Below are 25,925 nucleotides of genomic sequence, written 5' to 3'. Positions count from 1 at the left end.
TTTTCTTCTGCAGAACAGGGTTCTGGGAAAAATGAAGTTAGAACAATATCCTGGTTTAAATGAAAACCTGATACTACCTTCGGTAGAAAATGAGGAGGAGGACATAAGACAACCTTATCCTTGCGCATAATTAAATATGGCTCTTTACAAGAAAGACTAGCCAATTCTGATACCCTTCTTGCAGAAGATAAGGCTACCAGAAAAATTAGTTTCCTTATCAAAAGAACCAAGGCTGTTTCTGTAATACCGACAGGACTAAATTTAAGTCTCAAGGGTTTAGCGGAGACTTAACCGGAGGATTAAGTTGCGTTACCCCCTGAATAAAGCTACGAACCAAAGAGTGCAAAGCAAGTGGTCGCTGAAAAAATACAGATAAAGCTGAAACCTGGCCCTAGATAGTACTCAAGGCCAGCTTAACTTCTAATCCCATCTGTAGAAAGTCAAGAATTCTACCTAAGACATAATTCCTGGGGTGCCAACCCCTGGATTCACACCAGGAGACATATGCCTTCCAGACTCTATAATAAATGACTCTGGAGGACGGCTTCCTCGCATTAACCAGAGTAGACACCACTGAACCTGACAGCCCACGCTTCTTCAGAATGTGGGTTTCAATAGCCAAACCATTAAATTTAGCATTTGTAAGGTAGGATGGAATAACGGACCTTGCGAGAGAAGGTCTGGCCGTGACGGTTGGGCCCCTACCGCCATCTTTATGATTTCTGCATACCAAGATCTCCTGGGCCACAAGAATCACTGCCTTTCCTTCCTGCTTGATCCTGCGAAGAAGTCGTGGAAGCAGAATAGGAGGGAACGTATAAAATCAGTGAAAACGGATTCCACGGGAACACCAAGGCATCTGTTCCACATGCCAGCGGATACTTTGTCCTTGACACAAAATTGTCGATCTTTTTGTTGAACCTGGACGCAAATAGATCCATGTCCGGAATTCCCCATTTTTGACATATTGCCAGAAAAATGTCGCTAAGAGACCATTCTCCTGAGAGCAACTGCTGGCGACTGAAGTAGTCCACCTGCTAATTCTCTGTTCCTGGATTGAAGACTGCCAATAGGCAAGGTATGTTGTTTTCTGCCCACGTTAGGATATGATTCACCTCTCTCTGGGCCGCACGACTTCTCGTGCCCCCTTGGTGAATGATATAGGCCACGGCTGTGGCATTGTTGTATTGGATCCTGACAGGACAATTCCGTAATCTGAGCATCCAGGCCTTCAAGGCCAGACGTGCTGCCCGAATCTCTAGAATATTGATGGGCAGGGTCATTTCTGATTTGGACCATTTCCCTTGGACAGACGCTTCTTCCAGGACTGCTTCCCAGCCCAGAAGGCTGGCATCTGCTGTTACCACCTTCCAAGTAACTGATAGGAAGGATTTTCCTTTCTGCAGATTCTTGGCCATCAACCACCAACTGAGGCTTTGGCGCACCTTTGGGGATAAATGCACTGGGAAGTCTACATCCTTGATGTCGATTGACGCTAGAAGTTCTCCACCTTGTAGAATGGAGACTACTGATCGGATTGACTCCATGCGAAAAGAGCGGATATTCAACCGGTTTAGATCTTTGAGATCTAGAATGGGTCTGACATCCCTGTTTGGTTTTGGCCCCACAAAAAGCTTTGAATAAAACCCTAATCCCTGCTCTTCCATGGGAACTACTGATATCACCCTTTGAGACAAAAGATGCTCCAATGCTTGAAAGAGAGACTTCTTTTTCTCAGGATCTTTGGGAACGTTTGATCTGAGAAAACAAGTAGACGGGGACTCTCGGAACTCTAATTTGTAGAATTATTGAGGAAGCCACCCATTTGTCTCGACACTCTCCCTGTCAGACCCTTGAGAACTGCAGAAGTCTTCCCCCCACTCGAGCGAGCAGGGGCGTCCCTTCATAAGGAGGTTTTAATATTTTGCTTTGTAGGTTTCCTTCCCCAGGGCCTCTTTTGTCCCTGGGGTGGACCCTGAGGTTTACCCCTCGAACTTGATGCTGGAGGCCGTTGTGACTGCCTGGAGGCTGATGCACCTGGTACTGGAGAAGAAGCTTGTTTAAAAGAAAAACGCTTACTCCTTTTAACTGGCAAAAGGGAACTTTTCCCATTAGAAATTCTTTGGATGTATTTATCCAGATCATCGCCAAACAGCCGTTCACCGCGAAATGGAAAACTAGCCAGGCGCTTTTTGCATGGTGCTTCGGCTGACCAATTTTTCAACCATAGTAATCTACGCATATGCACCAGCCCAAGCATAAGTCGTGAGGCCTGGAGAATAGAATCTCTCATAGCGTCTATTGCAAAACATAACGCCCCTGGTATCCCGGTCAAATCTTGGGCCTGCTGATCAGTAATAATCTTGAGCACCTGTTAAAACTGGTCTTTTAAGGATTGACATACACCAATTGCTGCCAGTGCAGGCTGAGTCACTGAACCTGCCAGAGAAAAATAGTTTTTTTAATAGGAATTCCAACTTCTTATCCATTGGATCCTTCAGCATTTGAGTATTGTCTACCGGACAAGTCAAATTTTTATTCACAGAGGATATAGCAGTGTCAATTGCTGGCATCCCCCATTTCTTATTAAATTCTTCCTCCATAGGATAAAGTGTTGAAAACCTTTTCGGAGGAAAAAACTGTTTATCTGGGTGATGCCACTCAGAATACATAAGCTTTGTCAGCAATAAACGGATAGGAAAAGCATGAATAGCTTGGGGAGGCTTTAGCGAACCCAAACAAGAAGTGGGCTCGTCAACTGACTCAGCTAATGGCAGCATGAATGTGGAGCAGACCAATTCAGTAAGAGATTGTACCATCAATCTTTCAGATTGTGAACTCGATCCTTCCGTATTTGACCGTTCAGAAGAGGAGTCATCAGCCTCTTCCTGGTCCCCTGAGAGAAATTCATCTCCCACCCCCGGTTCCTCAGTTTGAGGGTCCTGGGCAATGGAAGGGGACCTATCGCGTTTAGTCCCATTCTGGGATGCGATTAAAGCATCAATTTTCTGCTCCAATCCTAGTATAGTTGAGGAAAAAACCTCTTCAGTAATATAGACAGGGGCTGCAGTGTTGAAAGCAGTTGCAACACCTGACAACCCCTCACTCTGACCAGCCACCTCAGAACTCTAAGGGGAGGATGCCATTTTTTAAGAGATGGTTCTAGACTTTTTTTTGGCTGAAGTCCTTCTTGAGCCCTTTTTTGGGGTGTTAGCCCCCCTTCTGACCATAGCCCGATGCACAAAAGCAGAGGTACTACCAGAAGGATCTCATCCACTGCTTGAGCAATAGTCCAGCCACTGCCGCTGCTATTAATGCTAAGCCTGATGCGAATAGTAAATGTATCAATAGGAATTGCCTGTGTCATCAAACCTCTTACATGCCCCTCTTTGCTCTTGTGTCCCTCCGACAACTTGCAGCAGCAAAAATGGAGCTTTTTAACACACTCCCACGTGTTGACGTTGGAGGACGCCAATGCCGCGCTAAGCCCCACCCCCTCCATCACATCGCGCCCCCCTCCTCACTCTTTCAAAAGGGAGTTTTCCCGCACGAGCGCGGGCCTCCGATCTGACGGGATCAGCTTGTGTGAGAGAGAAAGAGATGGCGAGGAGCAGACCTATACAAGCCGCCGTGTAGGGGCGGTAGGAAAGCGAAGCGGCATGCCGATCGTTTTTAGCTTTCCCCTTTCCAGGCAGAGGGGGAGAGCTTTGTCCAGGTGGGGGGTGTCTGGTGGAAGAACCCCCCCCCAACTTACCGGAGGAAAAAGCCTGCTGCTTCCTGACACAGTGTGATCTCTGAGGAAAGCATGAGAAGGTACGTGCTCTATACAGCCCCCAGTGGTGACTCTTAGGCATGACAACGTTTCCTATTTTTTTTTTTTTTTTTTTTTTTTTTTTTTTAAGGAGACATTTCATAAGAAAATGTAAAATTCCTTAGCAAAACTCCACTTAGTTTTACCACAGAAAACCCTGTGGCGGGAATGATAACAGACCAAATCTTCACCTTTCACGGTGGGAACCGGGGACCCTCGGGGAACCCACACTCCTGGACCCGTAATATCACCCCGCCAGTAAAACTAAAACTATGGCTGGAAATACCAAAGTACTTATCCCAGGGTCCAGCTCTCTAAAAAGAGAAGCGTTACAGGCAAAACCTAGTTTCTTCGGACATGAGGCCCAGGTACCATTCAATTCGGCCTAAAAGACACTTTGAATGGATTCGGCTGCAAAGCTAGCCCCAGTAAGGATTGTTCCAGTGGAGCTCAGCACAGCACATCTTTACTCGTGACCAACACCTGAGATACTGAGATACTCCCAGTAGTGGGAGGGGGTTATATAGGGAGTGGACTTCCTGTCTTAGGGTGTGCCAGTGTCCATCACCTGAAGGTGGCCTATAACCCACATAGTAACTACTATTGCTCTGTGTCCCGTGATGTACGATAAGAGAAGCCTTCTTTGTGCAGCAGCCCCCCATCAGCCCCCCTAATACTTACCAGAGCCTCATCTCTGTCCAACAATGTCCACTAGTGCCTCAGCCGTCCAGGACTCTTCCGCCTGATTGGCTGAGAGACAACAGCGGCGCCATTGGCTCCCACTGCTGTCAAAGTCAGTCAGCCAATCATGAGAGATCATTAGAGGGGGCGGGGCCGAAGTACAGCTGTGTGTCTGAATGAACACACGGAGCTGCAGCTCAGCTTGGGAGCCCCCATAGCAAGCTGCTTGCTGTGGGGGCACTCAACAAAAGGGAGGGGCCAGGAGCACAGAAGAGGGATCCGAGAAGAGGAGTATCTGGGCTGCTCTGTGCAAATCTACTGCTACAGAGCGGGTAAGTATAACATGTTTGTTAATTTCATAGAAAAAAAATGAGACTTTACAAATCACTTCAACTGTATGTCAGGGCAAAAGAAAGACATACAATTTTGTAATACATTAACATTTCCACATTTTTTCTCTCTTTAAATACTGTGGAAGTACAGAAAAATGCATGTTAGTCTGGCAGAAATGCTCTCAACTCCCAAGTCCTGTTGTATGAGGAAAACACAGCATTTTTATTGACTGAGTGGTGTCAGCCCTGACCAGTTTTCTTTAGCTAAACTACTCAAACCCAGCTACTCCATCTCCACAACATGAAGACCAATTATTCAGTAGTTCAAGAATAAGAACTTGGAGAGCTAATTACTGTTCTTTAGATAACTCAGGAAGTGTGCAAAGGACTCAGGGCAGCTCTTAATTTCTGACATGATCAACAGATTTTTTTTGCTATCACCGAGCAAATCTAATAAAACACCTTCAATGGTATATTTTACAGACCAAAAAAAAAGAGCAAATAAGAGAAGCTAGGGGCTAAGAACAAGGAAAGTGAGCTTCCAGTGATGATTCTATAAGGGTGGGCCCTATTGGAGTGAAAGTTCCCCAAGATCAGCCTCTCTCAAACAGGGTTCTGTAGAACTCTGGGCTTCTCCACAGGTTGCTAGGCGTTCCTTGAACAATGACAATTTTCCATCTCTCAATAGCTACTAACATCAATAATCTTTTAACCTGTCTGCAAGAGGGAGGCTGATCAACAATGCTGTAAGAGGGTCCTCCTTCCACTGACCACTAAGGTAAGAAGTCATTTTTCCACTACTTACCAACGTAAGGGAGCATTTTTCTACTTCACACTAGTATAAGGGGCACTACAGTTCTCCATATCTGGGTTTCTTTTCTGGTCATTATTATTTTTATATTAATAATTTAATTTGGGTACTGAAATATTTTGTATTGTATAGAAGGGGGCATTACAAATTGATCTGCTCTGGATGTCAAATACATTAGGAAAGCCACATTAATGTACTGATCAACCTAAAGTATTGTGAGCTCCAGACCAAATAAACTTAGCAAGGGTTTCTTAAGAAATAGAAATTATTTTGGGGTTCCTAGATGTTAAAAAGGCTGCATTAGAGTACAGTGGTGAAGCTAGACATTCTTTCATTTGGGGCAAAGACTGAGTTCAGCCCCCAATCTCCCTCTCCCCCCCAAACAAGGGACTAAACAGATCACTGATGCCTCACTTTTGAGACAGAGAAAGGGACTGTGAACATAGATTTCCCAGTCCCTTTCTCTGCAGCCACAGCTGCACTGGACAATGAGTGAATGGGAAAGTGCTTTGAGCTGAGCAGCTTCCGGTTTATTCACAAACTGAAGCAAAGTAAACACAGTTTACTATGTTTCAGTTATGAACAAACACAGTCAGTGATCAGTACCGTTCACTGACTGTGTTCATTCACAAAAGGAAAGAACCAGTAAATTAAATATTTACTGGCCCCTTCCCTGCTCGCCATACTGAATTTTCTTGTGCACGGTGCATGCCCGACCCGTCTGAACCTGGGAGAGGGGTAGCATTTAGTGTAACCGATGGGCTGTATTTTCTTACAGCAGCTGAATGCCGGCTGGAGGGAGAGGGAGAAAAGTTGGCTTTCAGCTGCTGCAGGAGGAAAATACAGCCTATTGGTTACACTAACTGCCACCCTTCCTCTCTAGGTTAAGACAGGTTGGGCATTGGCTGTTTACAAGCATGGGGAGATGCAGCTGAGCTGAGGACATATAGGGAGATGACGACTTAGCAATGACTAGTCTGCACTCTGCCTCTTCATGGCCGGGATTATGGTGCCCCCATGGCAGGATTTGCTGTAGATGCCTTCTGCCCCTTTCCTGGATGCTGACATCCCCCAGTGGTGCCCCGCTAAATGTGGTGCCTGGGGTACATCTTTGGAGTGTGGGAGGAAACCGGAGAACCCTGAGGAAACCTACGCAGGCACAGGGAGAACATGCAAACTCCAAGCAGGTAGTACCTTGATTGGGATTCGAACTGGCGACCCCAGTGCTGCTAGGCGAAGTGCCAGCCACCTCGCCACTGTTTAACGATAATAAATTGCCCCAGTCTGAAACTCTTCCTCAAAATATTACAGCTACACGACTGTGGCTATAAGATTCAGATTACTTTATTATTAAGAGCACATATTGTGTAGATCTGAAAATGACACTTCTCTTCTGGTTTAAAAGGGATACGGAGTAAGCCCAATTTATTTATTTTTGTTCCAACAAGCATATCAGAAATTACTTTGCTTATATTAAACCATATTGCAATAAGAAACTGTCGGCGGTAGCCTATAAGAATATAACAACTTAGAGAAAGTAAAGTAATAAACACTCATTGGTTATACTTTGGGTTTCCATTCAGTGATCAACTTTCAAATAAATAAGCATGAATGTAAGATTACATTTTTAAAGGAGAAATTAAGCTACATGGATGGAAAAGAGTAGAAGCTAATTTAAATGTTCTGTAGAAAGCACCTTATTTTTTTTTTTTTGCATTGTTTGACATGGAGATGCATTGATAGCAGAATGATATAAGTATGAAATAATTTTCACAAACTTGGCGTACATACAGTTCATTTAGAAGCTGCACACAAGACATACTACAAAAAAGTACAGATCAACACGATGTAAAGTCCCAATATATTCTGGATAAAAAATAATATGGATAGAACATTAAAACTCCTAAATGTTTAAAGGCTGAAGAAATGAAATGAGCCAATGTAATGCGAGCTTACCTGCTGGAACCAACATTTCAGCACACAGGGCCTGCTGGTTTAGGCTGCAGTTTTCAGAGTCAATGTGAAGTGCATTAAGACTGACCACTTCCTGCTCTTCTACACTAAGCTGCACAGACCCAGAATCTGCTTCCACTGTGGTAGGGACTGCAGACTCATTCCCAAATGGAAAGCCTGCTAAAATGCAAAAAAATGATATTAGCTCCTGTAGTTAATCCTCTTCAAGACGTGTCTGTCAGTCTCCCATGTTCTTCATATCCCTGAGCTCTAACTATAACAGAATAGGAAGAAAACCATCAAGCTAACGCAACATATTCACTGGGCCTGATCAGAACACTCTCCACTATGATAATATATGGATATTTAGAACCAAAATGATGCAAACAAAAGTACGAGAATTTTTTTTTTTTTTTTTTTTCAAGGCAGCATTGGTCCGATGCTGCATTTGTCCCTCGACGGCTCTAAGGCTGAGAATCGAGCGATCAAACACCAGTGATCGCTCGGTTCTCAGAGCTCCCTAAGCAGAGAGCTGGTGACTGTCAGCTGAAGAGGGGTCACAGGAGTGCAGATTAATTTGCACTCCTGTTATCATGGTATCTCTGGAAACAGACCTAGCACCGACTCTTTTTGAATTTATTGACATGAACATACCCTTGGCAGACTGGGAGGAAAGACTGGTGGGTGCAATATGGCTCTACTAGGTCCCCAAAAAACTTTTGCCCAATTTGGCTATTAAAGCGATATAAAATCCAAAAACGTAATATATTGCAGCTTACCAATCATTAGATGTGGTGGCTGCATTCGTTTTAATTTCTTAGGCTTTTTGTCTGTGTTCACCTGCTGATCGAGCCAGTAACAACTCTTGTTTTAGAGTTCCTCTATTCTGAATGAATGAGCACAGGGAGCACCTTTGGACTACAGTTTTGTCAGTCTAGGTGGAAGGGAGTATTAGATGTACTAGCAAATTTAAATGCACTAACAAATTGAAGCCAAACTTCAGCTAAATTGTTTAAGCAATTACAGCACACAGCTTTTTCCTTTGGAATACAGGTTTTACATAAAAAAGGCTTATCACTGTAAGCACCCCCACTAGTGTTAAGTGGTTTGTCCCAACTCTGTAACTGGTACATTCAGCTTGTTCCTTTGAAAAAAAAAAAACTGATGCATTGGCTTGATCACCAGATGAAAATAGAATAAAGAAAGCCTAAAAATTAAAATACATTTAGCCATCACACATAGGAATTGGCAAGGTGCAATACAATAAATGCTTGCTTTTAGGTTTAATAGCAGTTTAAACGCATGGACAATATGAAATGACTTCTTATTTTGGGAATTCACCATTCTTTTTGTTCAGGATAGAGACTTAAACATATTCCACTTTATTATCGATCATCCGCTTGACATTAGAAAACGTAAACATTTAAAGTGAAATTCCAGGCTAGACCCTAATCTTAAAAATGCTCCCTCCGCCTCTTAAAGTGTTTGTTAACCTAAAAGAAATAAAAATAAAGATCCTGTTCCTTTAAAGCATCTTATACAGCACAGTGCTTGTACTGTGTCATTTGGTTCCTTCTATCACCTGAAATACCTGCCAGTTTCTGCCCTCCCCTTTGTAAACTGACCACGGTATATCATGACTGTTGAGCCATGACACCATGGTCAAGTTTACATGCCTCCACCATCCGCTGTGTCTCCTGTCTCTCCTCTGACCTCTCCTCCATCCTATCCCCCTTCCCTGCCTGTCAGCTCCGTGTCCGCCCCCTCCTCTCCTGCTGCTCAAATTTGGGTTAAATTTACATTATCCTCTCAACTGACTCGTTTAAAGTCCCCTATGACTGTGCTTTATAAAAAAAAAAAATGTAGCTATATACCTGTTACAGAGTGCTGATTGGCGCTCATGTGACCCGCCGGCTCTCTCCTATCTCAGCATGACAGCTGCAGCGGGTGGGGCCGCCTCTCTCCTCTCCTCCTGACTGACGTCAGCAGGGGATCCTAGGCCCCGCCTGTTGCAGCTGTCAGGCTGAGAGAGGAGAGAGTCCGCAGGTCACGTGAGCGCCGATCAGCGCTCTGTAAACAGGAATATAGCTGCATTTTTTTTTTTTATAAAGCACAGTCACAGGGGGACATTACATGAATCAACTGAAAGGATAATGTAAATTTAACCCTGAGGGTTAACAACCACGTCAACACCTATGCTGACAAACCTGGGGGAAAAAATTAATATACAGTATCTCACAAAACTGAGTAAACCCCTCACATTTTTGTAATTATTATATCTTTTCATGTGACAAACACTGAAGAAATGACACTTTGCCACAATGTAAAGTAGTGAGTGTACAGCTTGTGTAACAGTGTAAATTTGCTGTCCCCTCAAAATAACTCAACACACAGCCATTAATGTCTAAACCACTGGCAACAAAAGTAAGTACACCCTTAAGTGAAAATGTCCAAATTGGGCCCAAAGTGTCTATTTTGTGTGGCCACCATTATTTTACAGCACTGCCTTAACCCACTTGGGCATGGAGTTCAACAGAGCTTCACAGGTTGCCACTGGAGTCCTCTTCCACTCCTCCATGATGCCATCCACCTTTCGTTTGAGGATGCCCCACAGATGCTCAATAGGGTTTAGGTCTGGAGACATGCTTGGCCAGTCCATCACCTTTACCCTCAGCTTCTTTAGCAAGGCAGTGGCCGTCTTGGAGGTGTGTTTGGGGTCGTTATGTTGGAATACTGCCCTGCGGCCCAGTCTCTGAAGGGATGTCACAGTACATGTTGGCATTCATGGTTCTCTCAATGAACTGTAGCTCCCCAGTGCTGGCAGCACTCATGCAGCCCCAGACCATGACACTTCCACCACCATGCTTTGACTGTAGGCAAGACACACTTGTCTTTGTACTCCTCACCTGGTTGCTGCCACACACGCTTGACACCATCTGAACCAAATAAGTTTATCTTGGTCTCAATAGACCACTAGACATGGTTCCAGTAATCCATGTCCTTAGTCTGCTTGTCTTCAGCAAACTGTTTACAGGCTTTCTTATAGCCTAGGCCATCTTCTTAAAGCCCAGGGCAATCTTCTCATAGCCTAGGCCATCTTTATGTAGAGCAACAATTTTTTTTTTCAGATCCTCAGAGAGTTCTTTGCCATGAGGTGCCATGTTGAACTTCCAGTGAGCAGTATGGGAGAGTGAGAGCGATAACACCTAAATTTAATTAAATTTTAACATACCTGCTCCCCATTCACACCTGAGACCTTGTAACACTAACAAGTCACATGACACCAGGGAGGGAAAATGGCTAATTGGGCCCAATTTGGACATTTTCACTTAGGAGTGTAATCAATTTTGTTGCCAGAGGTTTAGACATTAATGGCTGTTTTGAGTTATTTTGAGGGGACAGCAAATTTACTGTTATATAAGCTGTACACTCACTACATTGTAGCAAAGTTTTATTTCTTCAGTGTTGTCACATGAAAAGATATAATAAAATATTTACAAAAATGTGAGGGGTGTACTCACTTTTGTGAGATACTGTATGTAGATATTTTTAGGCTTTGCTGGTCTGGTCATCTGATCTCCCCTTTATTAGCCAATGGCAGCTACAAGGAGGAGAAGAGAGCACAAAATAGCTAGTAAAGCCTGGAGTGGTAAGGTCGCCCATACTTTGTTGGTGCTCCCTCCTCTCCCTGCAGTTGCCGCTGGCTGACACAGGAGAGTCAGATCACATGACCGGACAGGAGCGGCCTAAAAATAGGTAAGTACTGTATATACATCTTTCATACACAGGTTAGTCCACATAGGTGTTAAGAAGGAGTATTTTTAAGATTAGTTAGGTTTATCCCAGGATTACACTTTAACATGCCTTGGCTATGGCAGTACCCACATACCTAAAGTTAGTCATACAAGTGAAAGTGCTCACCTTCAAATTTCCTCCCATCATACTGGAAAGCGTTAAAAGAGTCAGAGTGGCTGTCTGAGCTAAGCAAATCACTACTGGCAGCACTAGCTGGAGAAGTCCACTCTGATGGAACGCCAGGATCATCTGCTGGACGCATCTGACAATGTTTATTTAGCGAGTCTGGCAAATCTTTTGGAACTTCTAGACTACCAGGGCTGCTACCTCTGCGTGTAAGTGTCTGGGGGGATAAAAAGAATAGAAAAAAAAAAAAAAAAAAAAAGGTTAAACTCATCATCACATAACTGTATCTCATATACTTAAATGGGAAGAATCACAATGATCATAAAAATAAACTTCCAAGATGAAGAACACATTCCCACTATTTACCCTAGGACCAGGTTATAAAATCTCAGCCTAAACTTTTACCAATGGAGGTAAGTGTCTCTGTATAAACAACAATAGCCACAATTCAAAGTACTTTCATTAATGATCATCCTGTCCATTACACACTTAAAGTGGAGGGCCACCCTAAAATAAAAAGTGCATTATTATTCTTAAAAAAATAAAAAAAATAAAAACATTAGAAAAAAAAAAAAAATTTACTTACCTGAAACCCCTGTTGCTAGGCAGACTTCCTAATTTGCCTCTTCCTATTTCGCGGCGCTTCCTCCTCTTCGTCGAGTGGCCCCGTTGCATTCTGGGACATGTGGCAACGTGGCCATTCACAAAGCACCGCACGACTCGCGCATGCGCAGTAGGAAACTGCCTGTTTCCCTTCGTTAAGATGGAGGCGCCATTAGCCGATCAGATGGATGGATCAGCCTCGGGGGACCGACATCGCAGGCTCGCTGGACAGGTAAGTGTCCTTATTAAAAGTCAGCAGCTACAGCGTTTTGTAGCTGCTGACTTTAAAAAAAAATTGCGTCTGGAACACCCCATTAAGACTTTCCAGGCTGACTATATGTTACACATTCACCAGGATGTAAAACAAATCTATTATGAAGAAAAAACATTTTAGGCTGGTGAAGCAATCTTTTCACCCATCTCTTTACAAACCAATCTACAGCACTTTTGGTCAAATGTTTTTTTTTTTTTTTTTTTTTTTAGCGTCAAAAGTTAAAAACCAAGGTTTACCGTAATGATTTTAAAATGACCTGACTAAAAAAAACTAAAAAATAATTTACAAATGATTGAAGATTTAAGAAAAAAATGTAAAACTACTATATCAGCACATGACCAGCAGACCAGTAGGTCTGGGCTTACCGATTTAGCATTCCTAAAGCCACGTCATCATTAAATAAGTTGGGCATAGTTTTTTTCACACCAGGCCATAATGCAGTTTGACACATTTCACTTCCTTTACAAAGCTGAGCAGATAATGTGCATTACACTTTGTCTATTTTTTTCCATGTCAGTTTTATTTTAGAACAGAGAGTCACTCAGAGTCCTTTCCAATACATGAATACTCTAAAGAGCTTTCTGGACTTCACAATATCCCATAATGACTACATAGGGTATGTGCGGTTAGTTTTCTTCCAAATAGAAATTCTGACTAATTATTCGTTATTTCGAATTTCTGAATAACAATAGTAATGAATTTAAACAAATCGAAAATAACAAAATAACATTTCGGACACATTTGGAATCTAATGCAAAACTTTTTCGAATTTCTGAATAGGATAAAATAGAATAGAAAATAAAGGAATATAAGAGAAAAGAATATCATAGAAAAGAATAGAATAGAAAACAAAATAGAATAGAATAGAACAGAGTAAATTAGAATAGAAAATAAAATAGAATAGAAAAGAACAGAGTAAAATCGAATAGAAAATAAAAGAACAGAATAGAATAAAATAGAAATAATGTAACCATCTTCTGAAATTCGAATTTCAAATAGAATAAATTTGAATTAGAATAGAAAATAACATTACAAAATTGAAAGAATATAACTATTTCCCAAAATTTGAATATAATGGAAAAGGCTAGAATAGAAAAAAACAATAGAATAGAATTGAATAAAATAGAAAGAATAATAATTATTTATTTAAACAGAAAGAATATAACCAACTTCCGAAATTCAAATTTCAAATAGAATAAATTCAAAATCAAATAGAATAGAAAAGAATGGAATAGAAAATAAGAGAAAAGAATAGAAAGCAGAACAGAATAGAGTAAAATGGAAATAATATAACCATTTCCCAAAATTCGAATAGAATAAATTTGAATACAATAGAAAAGGCTAGAATAGAAAAAAACAATAGAATAGAATTGAATAGAATAAAAAGAATAATAATTATTTAAATAGAAAGAATATAACCAACTTCCAAAATTCAAATTTCAAATAGAACAAAATTTGAATAGAATAAATTCAAAATCAAACAGAATAGAAAATAAGAGAACAGAATAGAAAGCAGAACAGAATAGAATAAAATAGAAAGAATATAACCATCTTTCGAAAATTTGAATAGAATAAATTTGAATTCAAATAGAATGGAAAATAATAGAATAGAAAAGAAAAGAATAGAATAGAAAAAAACAATAGAATAGTATGGAATAGAAAGAATATAAGTATCTTCCAAAATTCAAATAGAATGAAGTCGAATTTCATTTGAGTTTTCCGAATTCCATTTGAATTTTCCAAATTCGGTCGAATTCTGAAAATGAATTAAATGAATTCAACAAATTTAACTAAACAAATTTATGTATACATTTTTTTTCTTTTTGCACATGACATTAAAAAAAAACTTTTATCAGATCAATTATCAGATACTTACTGGGCCAGTGCCTGACCTCAACCTTTCTGCAATAAATTCATCCATTAGATCTGGGATATTGGAGCTTGAGTTGATCTCACTGTTAAGGGCATTTAACTGTGAAGTCAAATCTTCCTTGTTAGCTACAAAGGAAATAGGAAAAATAAGTAAATTAGGGTATGCTTTAACTATGGTTAAATGGTAAGCAAAAACGCAAGGACTTACTGGGACACAACCAGGGAATAGTCTATACAGGGGTGAAGCATGCTGTTAGGGAAGGGGTTTCACCACTGTTGTAGCTGTGTTTGGAATTAGTAAGTGCAGAACTATTTGTGGATTCATTAATAAGCAGTTAGTCAAATTTGGGCAAAATTCTAAAGCATTGTCATTCCTTGAAGCAGAGCTGGAAGGGTAGAGAAAGGGTAAATGTCCATTTGCTAAGAAGGAGAATTCCTCAAAAAATAGTAGAGGCAGACAATTCTTGTTGACTTCTGCCGATTTCCTGATTTACATCTTCGCCATTTCTAATCTTTGAATAACCCATTTAAAAAGAAAAACAAAACAAAAAAAAATTAAAAAAAAACAAAAAAAGTTGATAGAATTACGAAAAATAACTGAAAAAATTAAATGGTGCACAATACATGGTGAAAGGTCTGGTTTGGTTTGTACACACACACACACACACACACACATATATACATACACACACAGTGCCTTGAAAAAGTATTTATACCCCTTGAAATTTTCCACATTTTGTCATGTTACAACCAATATAGGTAAATGTATTTTATTGTGATTTTATGTGATAGACTAACACAGAGTGGCATATAATTGTGAAGTGGAAGGAAAATGATAAATGGTTCTCAAGATGTTTTACAAATAAATATGTGAAAAGTGTGGCGTGCATTTGTATTCAGCCCTCTTTACGCTGATACCCCTAACTAAAATCTAGTGGAACCAATTGCCTTCAGAAGTCACCTAATTAGTAGTCCATCTGTGTGTAATTTAATCTCAGTATAAATACAGCATTTCTGTGAAGCCCTCAGAGGTTTGTTAGAGAACCTTAGTGAATAAACAGCATCATGAAGGCCAAGGAACACACCAAACTGGTCCAAGATAAAGCTGTGGAAAAGTTTAAAGCCGGTTTAGGTTATGATGCATGCTGTTTTAAGCTTCAACTGTAAGTTACTACAATAAAAGTTTTTTTATCTATCATTACAGGCTTCACTATGGGTCCTTCATTTTCTTTTCTCGGATATATGATGACTACATGCCTGAATGCCTAATTCTGAAGTGACCATTGGGAGATGTTTATATGTGAAGGAAATCCCATGGATGTTGTGGTCTGATGAGGGGTTCCAGTGGGCTGGATTTGCTGGATGCTATTGAGAATTTATCATCTATGCCTAATCCTTAACACCTTCTGGTAAGCAGACTACATTACCACGTGGTGACGAGTGACTCTTTCTACATCTGCACAATATATTTGGTGATTGGATTCCTCCCACTCTTCAATTTCATTTTTGAACTTTTCAGCGCCGCAATAATTTTTATGCATGTGACTTTTTGTTTGTTATCTACGAACTTTGCTGGCCGCTTGCTTTTTTCAGTTCAGCGCGAATGTTTACTTGTTTAATGCTATAAAAAAAAGGCTTTAGAGTCTGCAAAAGACTTGAGACTGGGGGCAGATGTTCAACTTCCAGCTGGACAATGACCCTAAACATACAGCCAGAGCTACAATAGAATGGTTTAGATCAAAGCATATTCATGTGTTAGAATGGCCCCGTCAAATCCAGACCTAAATCAATTAAGAATCTGTGGCAAGACTTGAAAATTGCTGTTCGCTGAGGCTCCCCATGCAATCTGACAGAGCTTGAGCTATTTTGCAAAGAATGGGCAAACATTTCACTCTCTAGATGTGTAAAGCTGGTAGAGACATAACCAAAAAGACTTGCAGCTGTAATTGCAGTAAAAGGTGGTTCTACAAAGTATTGACTCAGGGGGGCTGAATACAAATGCACGCCACAAAAAATCCCAATAAAATAACATTTACATTTTTGGTTGTAACGACAAAATGTGGAAAATTTCAAGGGGTATGAATACTTTTTCAAGGCACTGTATGTGTGTGTGTGTGTATATATATATTTATATATACATACATACACACTCATACATAGTATCTCATAAAAGTGAGTACATCCCTCACATTTTTGTAAATATTTTTTTATATCTTTTCTTGTGACAACACTGAAGAAATTACACTTTGCTACAATGTAATGCAGTGAGTGTACAGCTTGTATAACAGTGTAGATTTGCTCAACACACAGCCATTAATGTCTAAACCACTGGCAACAAAAGTGAGTACACCCCTAAGTGAAAATATCCAAATTGGGCCCAATTAGCCATTTCCCTCCCCGATGTCATGTGGCTCGTTAGTGTTACAAGGTCTCAGGTATGAATGGGGAGTAGGTGTGTTAAATTTGGTGTTATCGCTCTCACTCTCTCATACTGGGAATTCAACATGGCACCTCATGGCAAAGAAAGAAAAAAAGAATTGTTGCACTACATAAAGATAGCCTAGTCTATAAGAAGATTGCCAAGACCCTGAAACTGAGCTGCAGCACCAAGACCATACAGCGGTTTAACAGGACAGGTTCCACTCGGAACTAGCCTCGCTATGGTCGACCAAAGATGTTGAGTGCACGTGCTCAGTGTCATATCCAGAGGTTGTCTTTGGGGAACTAGACATATGAGTGCTGCCAGCATTGCTGCAGAGGTTCAAGGGGTGTACACTGCATCAAATTGGTCTGCATGGCTGTCGTCCCAGAAGGAAGCCTCTTCTAAAGATAATGCACAAGAAAGCCTGCAGTTTGCTGAAGACAAGCAGACTAAGGACATTACTAAGGATTACTGGAACCATGTCCTGTGGTCTGATGAGACCAAGATAAACGTATTTGGTTCACATGGTGTCAAGCATGTGTGCCAGCAACCAGGTGAGGAGTACAAAGACAAGTGTGTCTTGCCTACAGTCAAGCATGGTGGTGGGAGTGTCATGGTCTGGGGCTACATGAGTGCTGCCGGCACTTGGGAGCTACAGTTCATTGAGGGAACCATGAATGCCAACATGTACTGTGACATACTGAAGCAGCGCATGATCCCCTCCCTTCGGAGACTGGGCCACAGGGCAGTATTCTAACATGATAAAGACCCCAAACACATCTCCAAGATGACCACTGCCTTGCTAAAGAAACTTAGGGTAAAGGTGATGGACTGGCCAAGCATGTCTCCAGACCTAAACCCTATTGAGCATCTGTGGGGCATCCTCAAACGGAAGGTGGAGGAGCACAAGGTCTCCAACATCCACCTCCGTGATGTCATCATAGAGGAGTGGAAAAAGAACTCCAGTGGCAACCTGTAAAGTTCTGGTGAACTTCATGCCTATAAGGGTTAAGGCAGTGCTGGAAAATAATAGTGGCCACTCAAAATATTAACACTTTGGGCCCAATTTGGACATTTTCACTTAGGGGTGTACTCAATTTTGTTGCCAGCAGTTTAGACAATGTGCAGAGTTATTTTGAAGGGACAGCAAATTTACACTGGTATACAAGCAGTACACTCACTACTTTACATTGTAGCAAAGTGTCATTTCTTCAGCGTTGTCACATGAAAAGATATAATAAAATATTTACAAAAATGTGAGGGGTGTACTCACTTTTGTGAGATTGTGTGTGTGTGTGTGTGTGTGTGTGTGTGTGTGTGTGTGTGTGTGTGTGTGTGTGTGTGTGTGTGTGTGTGTGTGTGTGTGTGTGTGTGTGTGTGTGTGTGTGTGTGTAATTTTTTTCCCTCTTTATAGGCAAACACTACAGTTGTCATTCTCATTACCTAGAATTCTTGCGTTCCCCTCTCTGATTTAAAACTCTTAGCAAATGTGGCTTCATTCCTCAGTGTGAAGATAAGTCCATATTGCAGGGCTCAATGACTCTGGTTAGGCAACTCTTTAGCACTAAAGGGCCTCAAGAGAATACAGGAAGGTTTAGGGGAAAACAAGATTGCCGTACTAAAGGTTTATGAGTCCAAGAGTATTAATTTCATTATGAAGTCCAAAGGTAACAAGCCAACGTGCTTCGGGGCTAAAATTTTCCCTCTTCATCAGATGGCTGCCTTAATCCTTTCCTCCAATAAAGTATTTTACCAGTGCGCTGTGAGAGTCTTTTTTTGTAATCAGTGTACACGGAGGCAGTCTCACTGTACATCTGATATTCAGCTAGCATGAACTGGCAAAGAATTGGGGAAGTCAGGCCCAGGTTACAAAGCAAACCTTTCTCAGAATGAGGCACAGTTGAAGCTTTTCTAGCTAAAAAACACCACCCATTTATTGGCGTCAAAGTTTGGTTTAGAGGTCAGATTTTACACACTAGTAACTATAACAGCTATTATTCAAGTTATGTCTTGAAAGTAACTGTTTTGGAAAACTCCCATCTCTGACTTTTACCTAGAAGTAAGCCTATAATAAGGCTTACCTATAGCTACTGTAAATATCTCCTAAACTTGACGTCACCGACACATGCACTCAGGAGGAATGGCCACCCGGGCCGTTCCTGCAGAGTCCTGTGCCATAAACAGCTGCTCCCATGCGCATGCGCAGGAGTGACGTCATCACAGTTCCTGCCAGTCACACAGCCAGAGTTTGCAAACCCGGAAGGAAGAACAGGTGAGGCCCGAAGCACCTGCAAGTGGTGACAGCACGGGCCGCTGGAAGGCTTTGTTTTTCAGGCAAGTTTAATATGTGATGCATACTAGCACATTATGACATTACCTTTCAGGTTAGAAAAAAAAACAAAACAAAACAAAAAAACACCCAGCTGTTTACTACCGATTTAGGCTCCAGATCACACTAGAACGTGATGCGGAAAACTGCCAATCTGTGCACATTTCAAGCATGGAGTTCAAAATACATAGCCCTTGCGAACTGCAGTAGGCGTCAATGCAAGGTTAACGACACCCCAAACGCAGGTTGCAAATACAGTAAGTTTGCCCGCACCAGATCACACGGTACAAAAGTACTATGCGATCAAGTTGTAGCGCGTTTCCCAAAGTAGTGCATTACTTTGGTGCGATGCAGTGCCATTTGAGCCCTTTTAAAATGAAGGGGGCTCAGACTGCACTGCATCTGGACCGCATACGAAAGCGGCGATTCATAGTGTGAACCTAGCCTAAATCACTGGGTTTAGTTCCGCTTTAAGGCCTCATGCACACTGGGTGTTTCCTCTTACTGCCTTTTCCCTGGCAGAAGAAAAACAGCTTAAAAAAAAAGTCAGCTTCAGGTGCATTTAGGCAAGCCAAGCATTTTTTTTTTTTCACTCCCCTCCTGAACGTACACGTGATGGGTTTTTTTTCAGCCTCTAAAGCCTAGTACACACTAGTTTTTTTTTTTTTGCTCAACCAAGCAGGGCTGAACAAAAAAAACAACTGACAGCTCAGAAGGAGCCATACTAACTATCCAATGTTAGTACAGCGATCTCCACTGCTGTTCTATTGTGTTCTGACAGGACGGTCCCCTGCCAGAACACTGATCGGGAGCCGGTTGGCAAACCCTTTTTTTTTAGTCATGCCCCTTCCACAGAATCCAGTCGAACAGCCAGCTTCTGTCAGACTGACTGCAGTACACACGGGCCGAATGTTGCCCGGTTTCTAACGAACCGCCCGGTACAGCCTGGCATTCGGCCCATGTGTACTAGACTTACACAGTCCTCTTCTAATATACCTGTAAACGCCTATGTGTGCATAGCCACACACACTAACAGAGGGGCGTTTAGTCAAACACATGTAAAAGTCGTGTTATTTTACATCCTGTATGCGTGAGGCCTAAGTATGTCCATTCTTATATGCGCGCATTTTTCTGTGTGTTACAAATGCACTAGAAAGACTTCTGACAACAATTAACAGCACCATTCACACCAACTGTGGCACATACTATAGCTACGTTCTGGTTAAAGCAGGGTTCTGCCCCCCCCCCCAAGCAAAAAAATAAAAGTCAGCAGCTACACATACTGTAGCTGTTGACTTTAATATTAGGATACTTACCAGTCCTGAAATCCAGCGATGTCGGCACCCCAGCCAATGTTTCCATCGGCTCTCGGGTGCTGCCACCACCATTCGGGGTAAGGTAAACCGGCAGTGAAGCCTTTTGGCTTCACAGCCGGTTCCCTACTGCTTAGCGCACTGCGCTTTCTGAATGGCCGGGAGGAGAGGGGGGGCTGAACTTCTGAATGATTTTGCTGCGATGAGATCTCCCGGAAGTGGGGAAGGGTACCTGTCAAAAACAGGTACATGCTCCCCCCTCCCCTCAAAAGGTGCCAAATGTGGCACTGGAGTGGGGGGGGGGGGGCAGATAAGCGGAGATTCCACTTTTGGGTGGAACTCAACTTTAAGATGATGGCATATTGACTTTTTACATGCCAGTGTTTTTCCTGTTTGAGAAGTGCTGGTGTGAAAAGTATCTCATCATAGTTCTACTGAAATAAAACAGGAGAGCGAGGAGGCTTTTCACCGCTACAATGGGACCTTTGAGGCCTCATGGCTAGGCAAATCCATTTCTCCAACATTTCTGAGCCAAATAAATTGTTCCATGACATTTAGTTTGGACTGATTTTCTCTTATAGGATATCTAAACCCAAGAACACACATGCAATATATTGCAGATTACCAGTCATTAGCCTTTTTACTACCAGAGTCATTTTTTGCATATTTTGTTTTATCATATTTTAGGAATGTTACTTACCTGTAAAAACTTCCTTTTTTTACATAGTTACATCATTGATCAGGTTGACCAAAAAAAAAAAAAAAAAAAAAAAAAAAAAACACACTAGTCCATCTAGTTAATTCAACTATGAATAGGAAAAAAAAAAGCCTCCATATACACAATCCTATTCCCACAGCTTATCCAGAGGATAGGCAAAAAATAAAACACAATAAAGCATAATTCAATTTGCTGCAGTGGGTGAAAAAAATTCCTTCCTGATCCCCCAGAAGGCAAGCAGATACTCCCAGGATCAACTACCCCTGGTGTTATTACCTCTGAGGCCTCATCCACACTGCATGTTATAAAAAACGCCAGTAGCTTTAGTTGAAGCCATAGAATGAGTTTTGCAGCAGCGTTTTTCAATGTTTTTTTAGTGTTTGCGTTTTTTAGCAAAACTATACTCTCACAAAAGCTTATTGCTGAAAAATAGTCAGAAACTTCGAATAGCCATGGTTTTTAGAGTTTTTCAGAGTTAGAGTGTTTTTTACAGCTGAAACACTCCTCGGCAAACTCACTAGTATGGGGGGGGGGTTTCCAGCCAGGAATCACCCCTACCAAAAAAAATGCTGATAAAAGCCTATGCGTGCATGGACACATAGGATAACATGCCGGGGAGTTTACTGGCAGAAAAAAAAAGCCAAAGAAAGCAGCTGTAAAAACGTCCAGTTTGCATGAGGCCTAAATGTACGTATCCAGTTCTATTTTGCGCATTTAGGAATGTATCCAGCTTTTTTTTTTTTTTTAAACAATTTACTGAGCTGACCAGAACTAGTTCTTGAGGGAGTCTCTGCCACGTGTTCATAGCTCGTACTGTGAAGAAGCCTTTATCTCCTCTTTTTTGTGTAGACATCCCTGAGAGCGTTGTTGAGTGCTGCCATCTTGGATGTAATGTAAGCATCCTCGAAGCTGTCACTCAAGTGATACTGTATAGTGTACCCCTTTGTTGCAACAGAAAAGGTTGTGTAGGGAGGTGGGGGGCAGGCAGAGGAGCTGGGTCAGCACAAAGAATAATTAGACACTCACAGAAGGGGGAGGGCTATGATATGCAAAGAAGGAGAGGGCAAGCAAACGGATTCTTCTGAAACAGTTAAATGTATTGGCAAGTCGAAAATATTTGATTTTTCTGTTGTGTCTGCTTTCGTTTTCATTTTTTAGGCAAAGGTTATTTTCCGCAAATGCTGACCTTGTCAGAAATGCAGTTTTCTTGTCACTTACTGTGACTTGAAAGCACAAACCATCTTATCTTTCTTCCCAGCCATCTTTTGTAAACCACAATTTCCTCTGCCCACCCTGTAACAGGGATGAAGGGAGGAAGACATGTTTGCAGTCTAAATCAGCAGAGTAGTCTGAGTGACAGCCATGGTTCTCTCCATATATACAGTGAAGGAGTGAAGACAGAGACCCAGAAACATAAAGTGGGTTGATTACCAGGTGAAAATAAAGGGAAAAAAAAAAAACTTAAAAAAGAAGGCTAAAGGCTGGCCTCTCATCCAAGGAATCATAAGCTGCAATATACCGTGATACATTTGTTTTTGGGTTTAGATATGGTTTACATTATAAGTGAAGCTAACATTTCTGCTTATATTTTGCCTTGCCATGCGTTAGTGCAGTTGCAGGGCATTGCACATAATGACAAATTATATAATGATATGGCTAACTTTATAAAGGGAAACACCATGAATTCTTAAAACTAAACTTTTGGCAAATTTCTATTGAGGAGAAGCCATAGTATAATGTATTTGGGCACATCTTTTAAGTTTATATATTTTTAAACTGATCTGTTTATACTTTAAAAACTGTATAAGGAGCCCATGACACGAGATTCCCAGCTATTTTTTTTTCCTTTAAATAAGAAGAGGGAATAGCATGAGCTGTTTACCCTTAGACACTCTCTCTCTTACTCATTAAAACTTTATATGGAGCTGGCTGGGAGATGGGGCCAGTCACTGCTCTGGGTTATTCAGTTTGTAATGCAAATTATAATTGCATCTTGAGCTACTGTACTCTATAAACACTTTTTTTTTTTAAAGAGAGATGAGGAGTCTCTGGTCAATAAACAATATTTCAGATTTACTTGCCCAAAATATACATTTTTTTTTATATATATAAAAAACTGAAAGTGTTTGGGTTCAACCATTAAAAATAAAGAAAACATACAAAACTACTATACGTTGCTATTAAGAAAACCAAAACAAAAAGTACAGAGGTGCATTGTTCTATGCAGGTTCTTAGTCTTGTCTGCAAAAAGCATATTAGACAGACACATGTGCATTGAAATTTATGGTATGCATGATCAATGTGCCAATTCAAATGCACCCTTAAAGAAACCCCCTTTCAAGAGACAGGTTCAAATGTGCAGTACAAATGATCATTCCTTGTTTTTTGATCAAACTGGATATCTTGTTAATATACTTCAACTGCAGTCACTTTTTACCACGATTCATCTTACTGTGCAGCATTTCTAGCACCACTTGCTACTACTCAATAACTGAAGTACCTGTTTATTATTTTTGAACATGTTGTAGTTCTTGTGAAAATTGCACAGAATGTGTCCAATGACAGGAGAGACATTTGTTTAAATATAAACCCTAACTTTGAATATTTACTGTATGTATTCTGTTCAAATATACAGCTTGGCAAAATCGAGGGGGGGGGGGGGGGACTTTCTTGGGACCATTTTCTCAGGAAAGCAGAACACAGGTAGTTATTACTTAAAATAAACCAAATTATTGATTCCCAGATACCAGCATTCCCACATAGACACACAAACTCTGATACAACAGAAACACAAATGCCAGCACACACTTGCAGTAAAAGTGCCATGTCAATGGAAACCACACAGCAAATTGGCATAGTGTGTTCTTACGTGTTTGATTTGTATGATGATGCAGACAGTATGGCCTGAGAACACTTTTGTACTGTTTATGTAAACTTCAGTAAGGCCTCATTCACACGGGCATACTTGAGCATTTGCCCAGTTGAGGGACATGTTTTGCCTGCACAGGTTTTCAGGCAGTTCCATTTACGTCAACTGAAATGCAGCAGCTGCATGGACACAGCCGTTGCTCCCTATTTGACATCCATGTGGGTGTGGGTTCTGGTGTGGATCCCTGAAAGCACACTGTCTGCTTTCGGGAGCCGCACCCACATGGGTGTCAAATTGGGAACAGTGACTGTTTCCAAGCAGCTGCTGCATTCCAATTGGTATGGATGGGACTGCCTGCATACAAACACACAGATCACCTGTGAATTCTCTACAGGCAAAACACGCATCTCAATTGGGTGTACGCTTAAATATGCCTGTGTGAACAAGGCCTAACAAGATATTACTAATTAACTGGACTGACTAACCGGTTCAAAAACTGAACTGGAACACACAGTGGAACTACAAAAGGGAATTTTTCCATCTATAAATTTAATGTTCAAGTAATATATAATAAACAATTGCAGAATAATAGCTTATTCTTTTCTCTGGCAATAGGAATAAAAAGCTTATAAAGCAGCTTTACCTCTGCACAATTACCACAGGGGGTCGCTTGCTCACTTGGCACTGCCACCCTTTTCAGAATGCATTGTACTTTTTTTTTCAGTGAATACAAGAAGTTCCCTGATTAAACGAGAAGGAGATTGTGGTGTCACCGCTCCTCCTCATTCAATCAGAAAGTCCCTTGTATGCATTAAAAAATACAAGGCATTCTTATTAATTGCTGCAGTGTTTAGCGAGCACCCGTAATATAGCAGCTATAACCATAGCAGTACTGACTACTAAGGTCATTGTTAGCTTCCAAAGTGAACCCCCCAAATATGAGATATGCATACTTACATTGGTCCAAGCTGGAGCAATGTGTGTATGCAATAAAGATCTTACCTAGCTTCAGATTTAATGCCTGTGGTTTTGAAATGGGATGTCCAACAAGCTCCAATAGGTCTGATGGTCAAGAGACTAGAGGTCGACCGATATATCGGCCGGCCGATATATCGGCCGATATTTGGCTTTTTTTACTTAATCGGCATTGGCCGATTGTGCTGATAAAAAAAGCCGATTATACCTTCAGCGGGACTTGCAAATGACTTCTGTAATAGAAGTCAATGCAAGTTTTCTGAAGTTTTCTTCTCTCCTCCTCTGGGCAGCCTGCCAAGTCTGATAAGAAGATACATTTATATCTCTTTCAGGTTCTTTTATCAATAGACTGAACTCCGTGTAGGAATTCTCAGTTTAACCATTTAAAGACTAAATCTTTTCTGACACTTGTTGCTTACAAGTAAAAATCCTGTATTTTCTGCTAGAAAATCACTTAGAACCCCCAAACATTATATATATTTTTTCTAGCAGAGACCCTAGGGAATAAAATAGCGGTTGTTGCAATATTTTATGTCACACGGTATTTGCGCAGCGGTCTTTCAAACGCAATTTTTTTTGAAAAAATACACTAATGAAATAAAAAATAAAAAAAAAAAAAAAAAAAGCAGTAAAGTTAGCCCATTTTTTTTCGTCCAAAAGTTTTGATTACCTGTTTTTGTGTATTTAATATTTAAGATAGTTATTTTTTTTTTAATCTAAATTATACATACAAGTGAACTGATTGGAGGTTTGTTTTGTTTAATAAATGTTTAAATATAAAAAATTTTCTGTATCACTTATTACTTAAGGCTGCTTTCACACTGGTGCGGGCATGCGTTGACAGTAAAACGCTGTTAGTTTTAGCTGCGCTTTAACGTCATTTTAGCAGCGCTATTCGGCTGCTAGCGGGGCGCTTATAATCCAGCTAGCGGCCGAAGAAGGGGTTAAGTGCACCCCTGAAGCGCTGCTGCCGAAACGCTTTGCAGGCGCTTCGGCAGCGGTGCGCATTCATTTCAATGGGCAGGAGTGGTGGAGGAGCGG

The 25,925-nt window shown here is 41.1% G+C and overlaps 1 protein-coding gene across 1 annotated transcript in view; it reads right to left on the bottom strand.

Annotated features, from left to right (window-relative positions):
* The window catches only part of RALGAPA1 (Ral GTPase activating protein catalytic subunit alpha 1), a 474,136-nt gene that overhangs the window by 305,617 nt on the left and 142,594 nt on the right, over positions 1-25,925 (bottom strand). The window contains 3 exon segments of the mRNA XM_073610203.1: positions 7,592-7,765; positions 11,510-11,726; positions 14,263-14,384. Of these exon segments, the coding sequence (XP_073466304.1) occupies positions 7,592-7,765; positions 11,510-11,726; positions 14,263-14,384 (513 nt within the window).

Source organism: Aquarana catesbeiana, linkage group LG13, assembly GCF_042186555.1.
Source record: "Aquarana catesbeiana isolate 2022-GZ linkage group LG13, ASM4218655v1, whole genome shotgun sequence".
Taxonomy (NCBI): Eukaryota; Metazoa; Chordata; class Amphibia; order Anura; family Ranidae; genus Aquarana; species Aquarana catesbeiana.
Note: the sequence above shows the minus strand (reverse complement) of the source record. Positions and strands in the feature narration are given on the sequence as shown.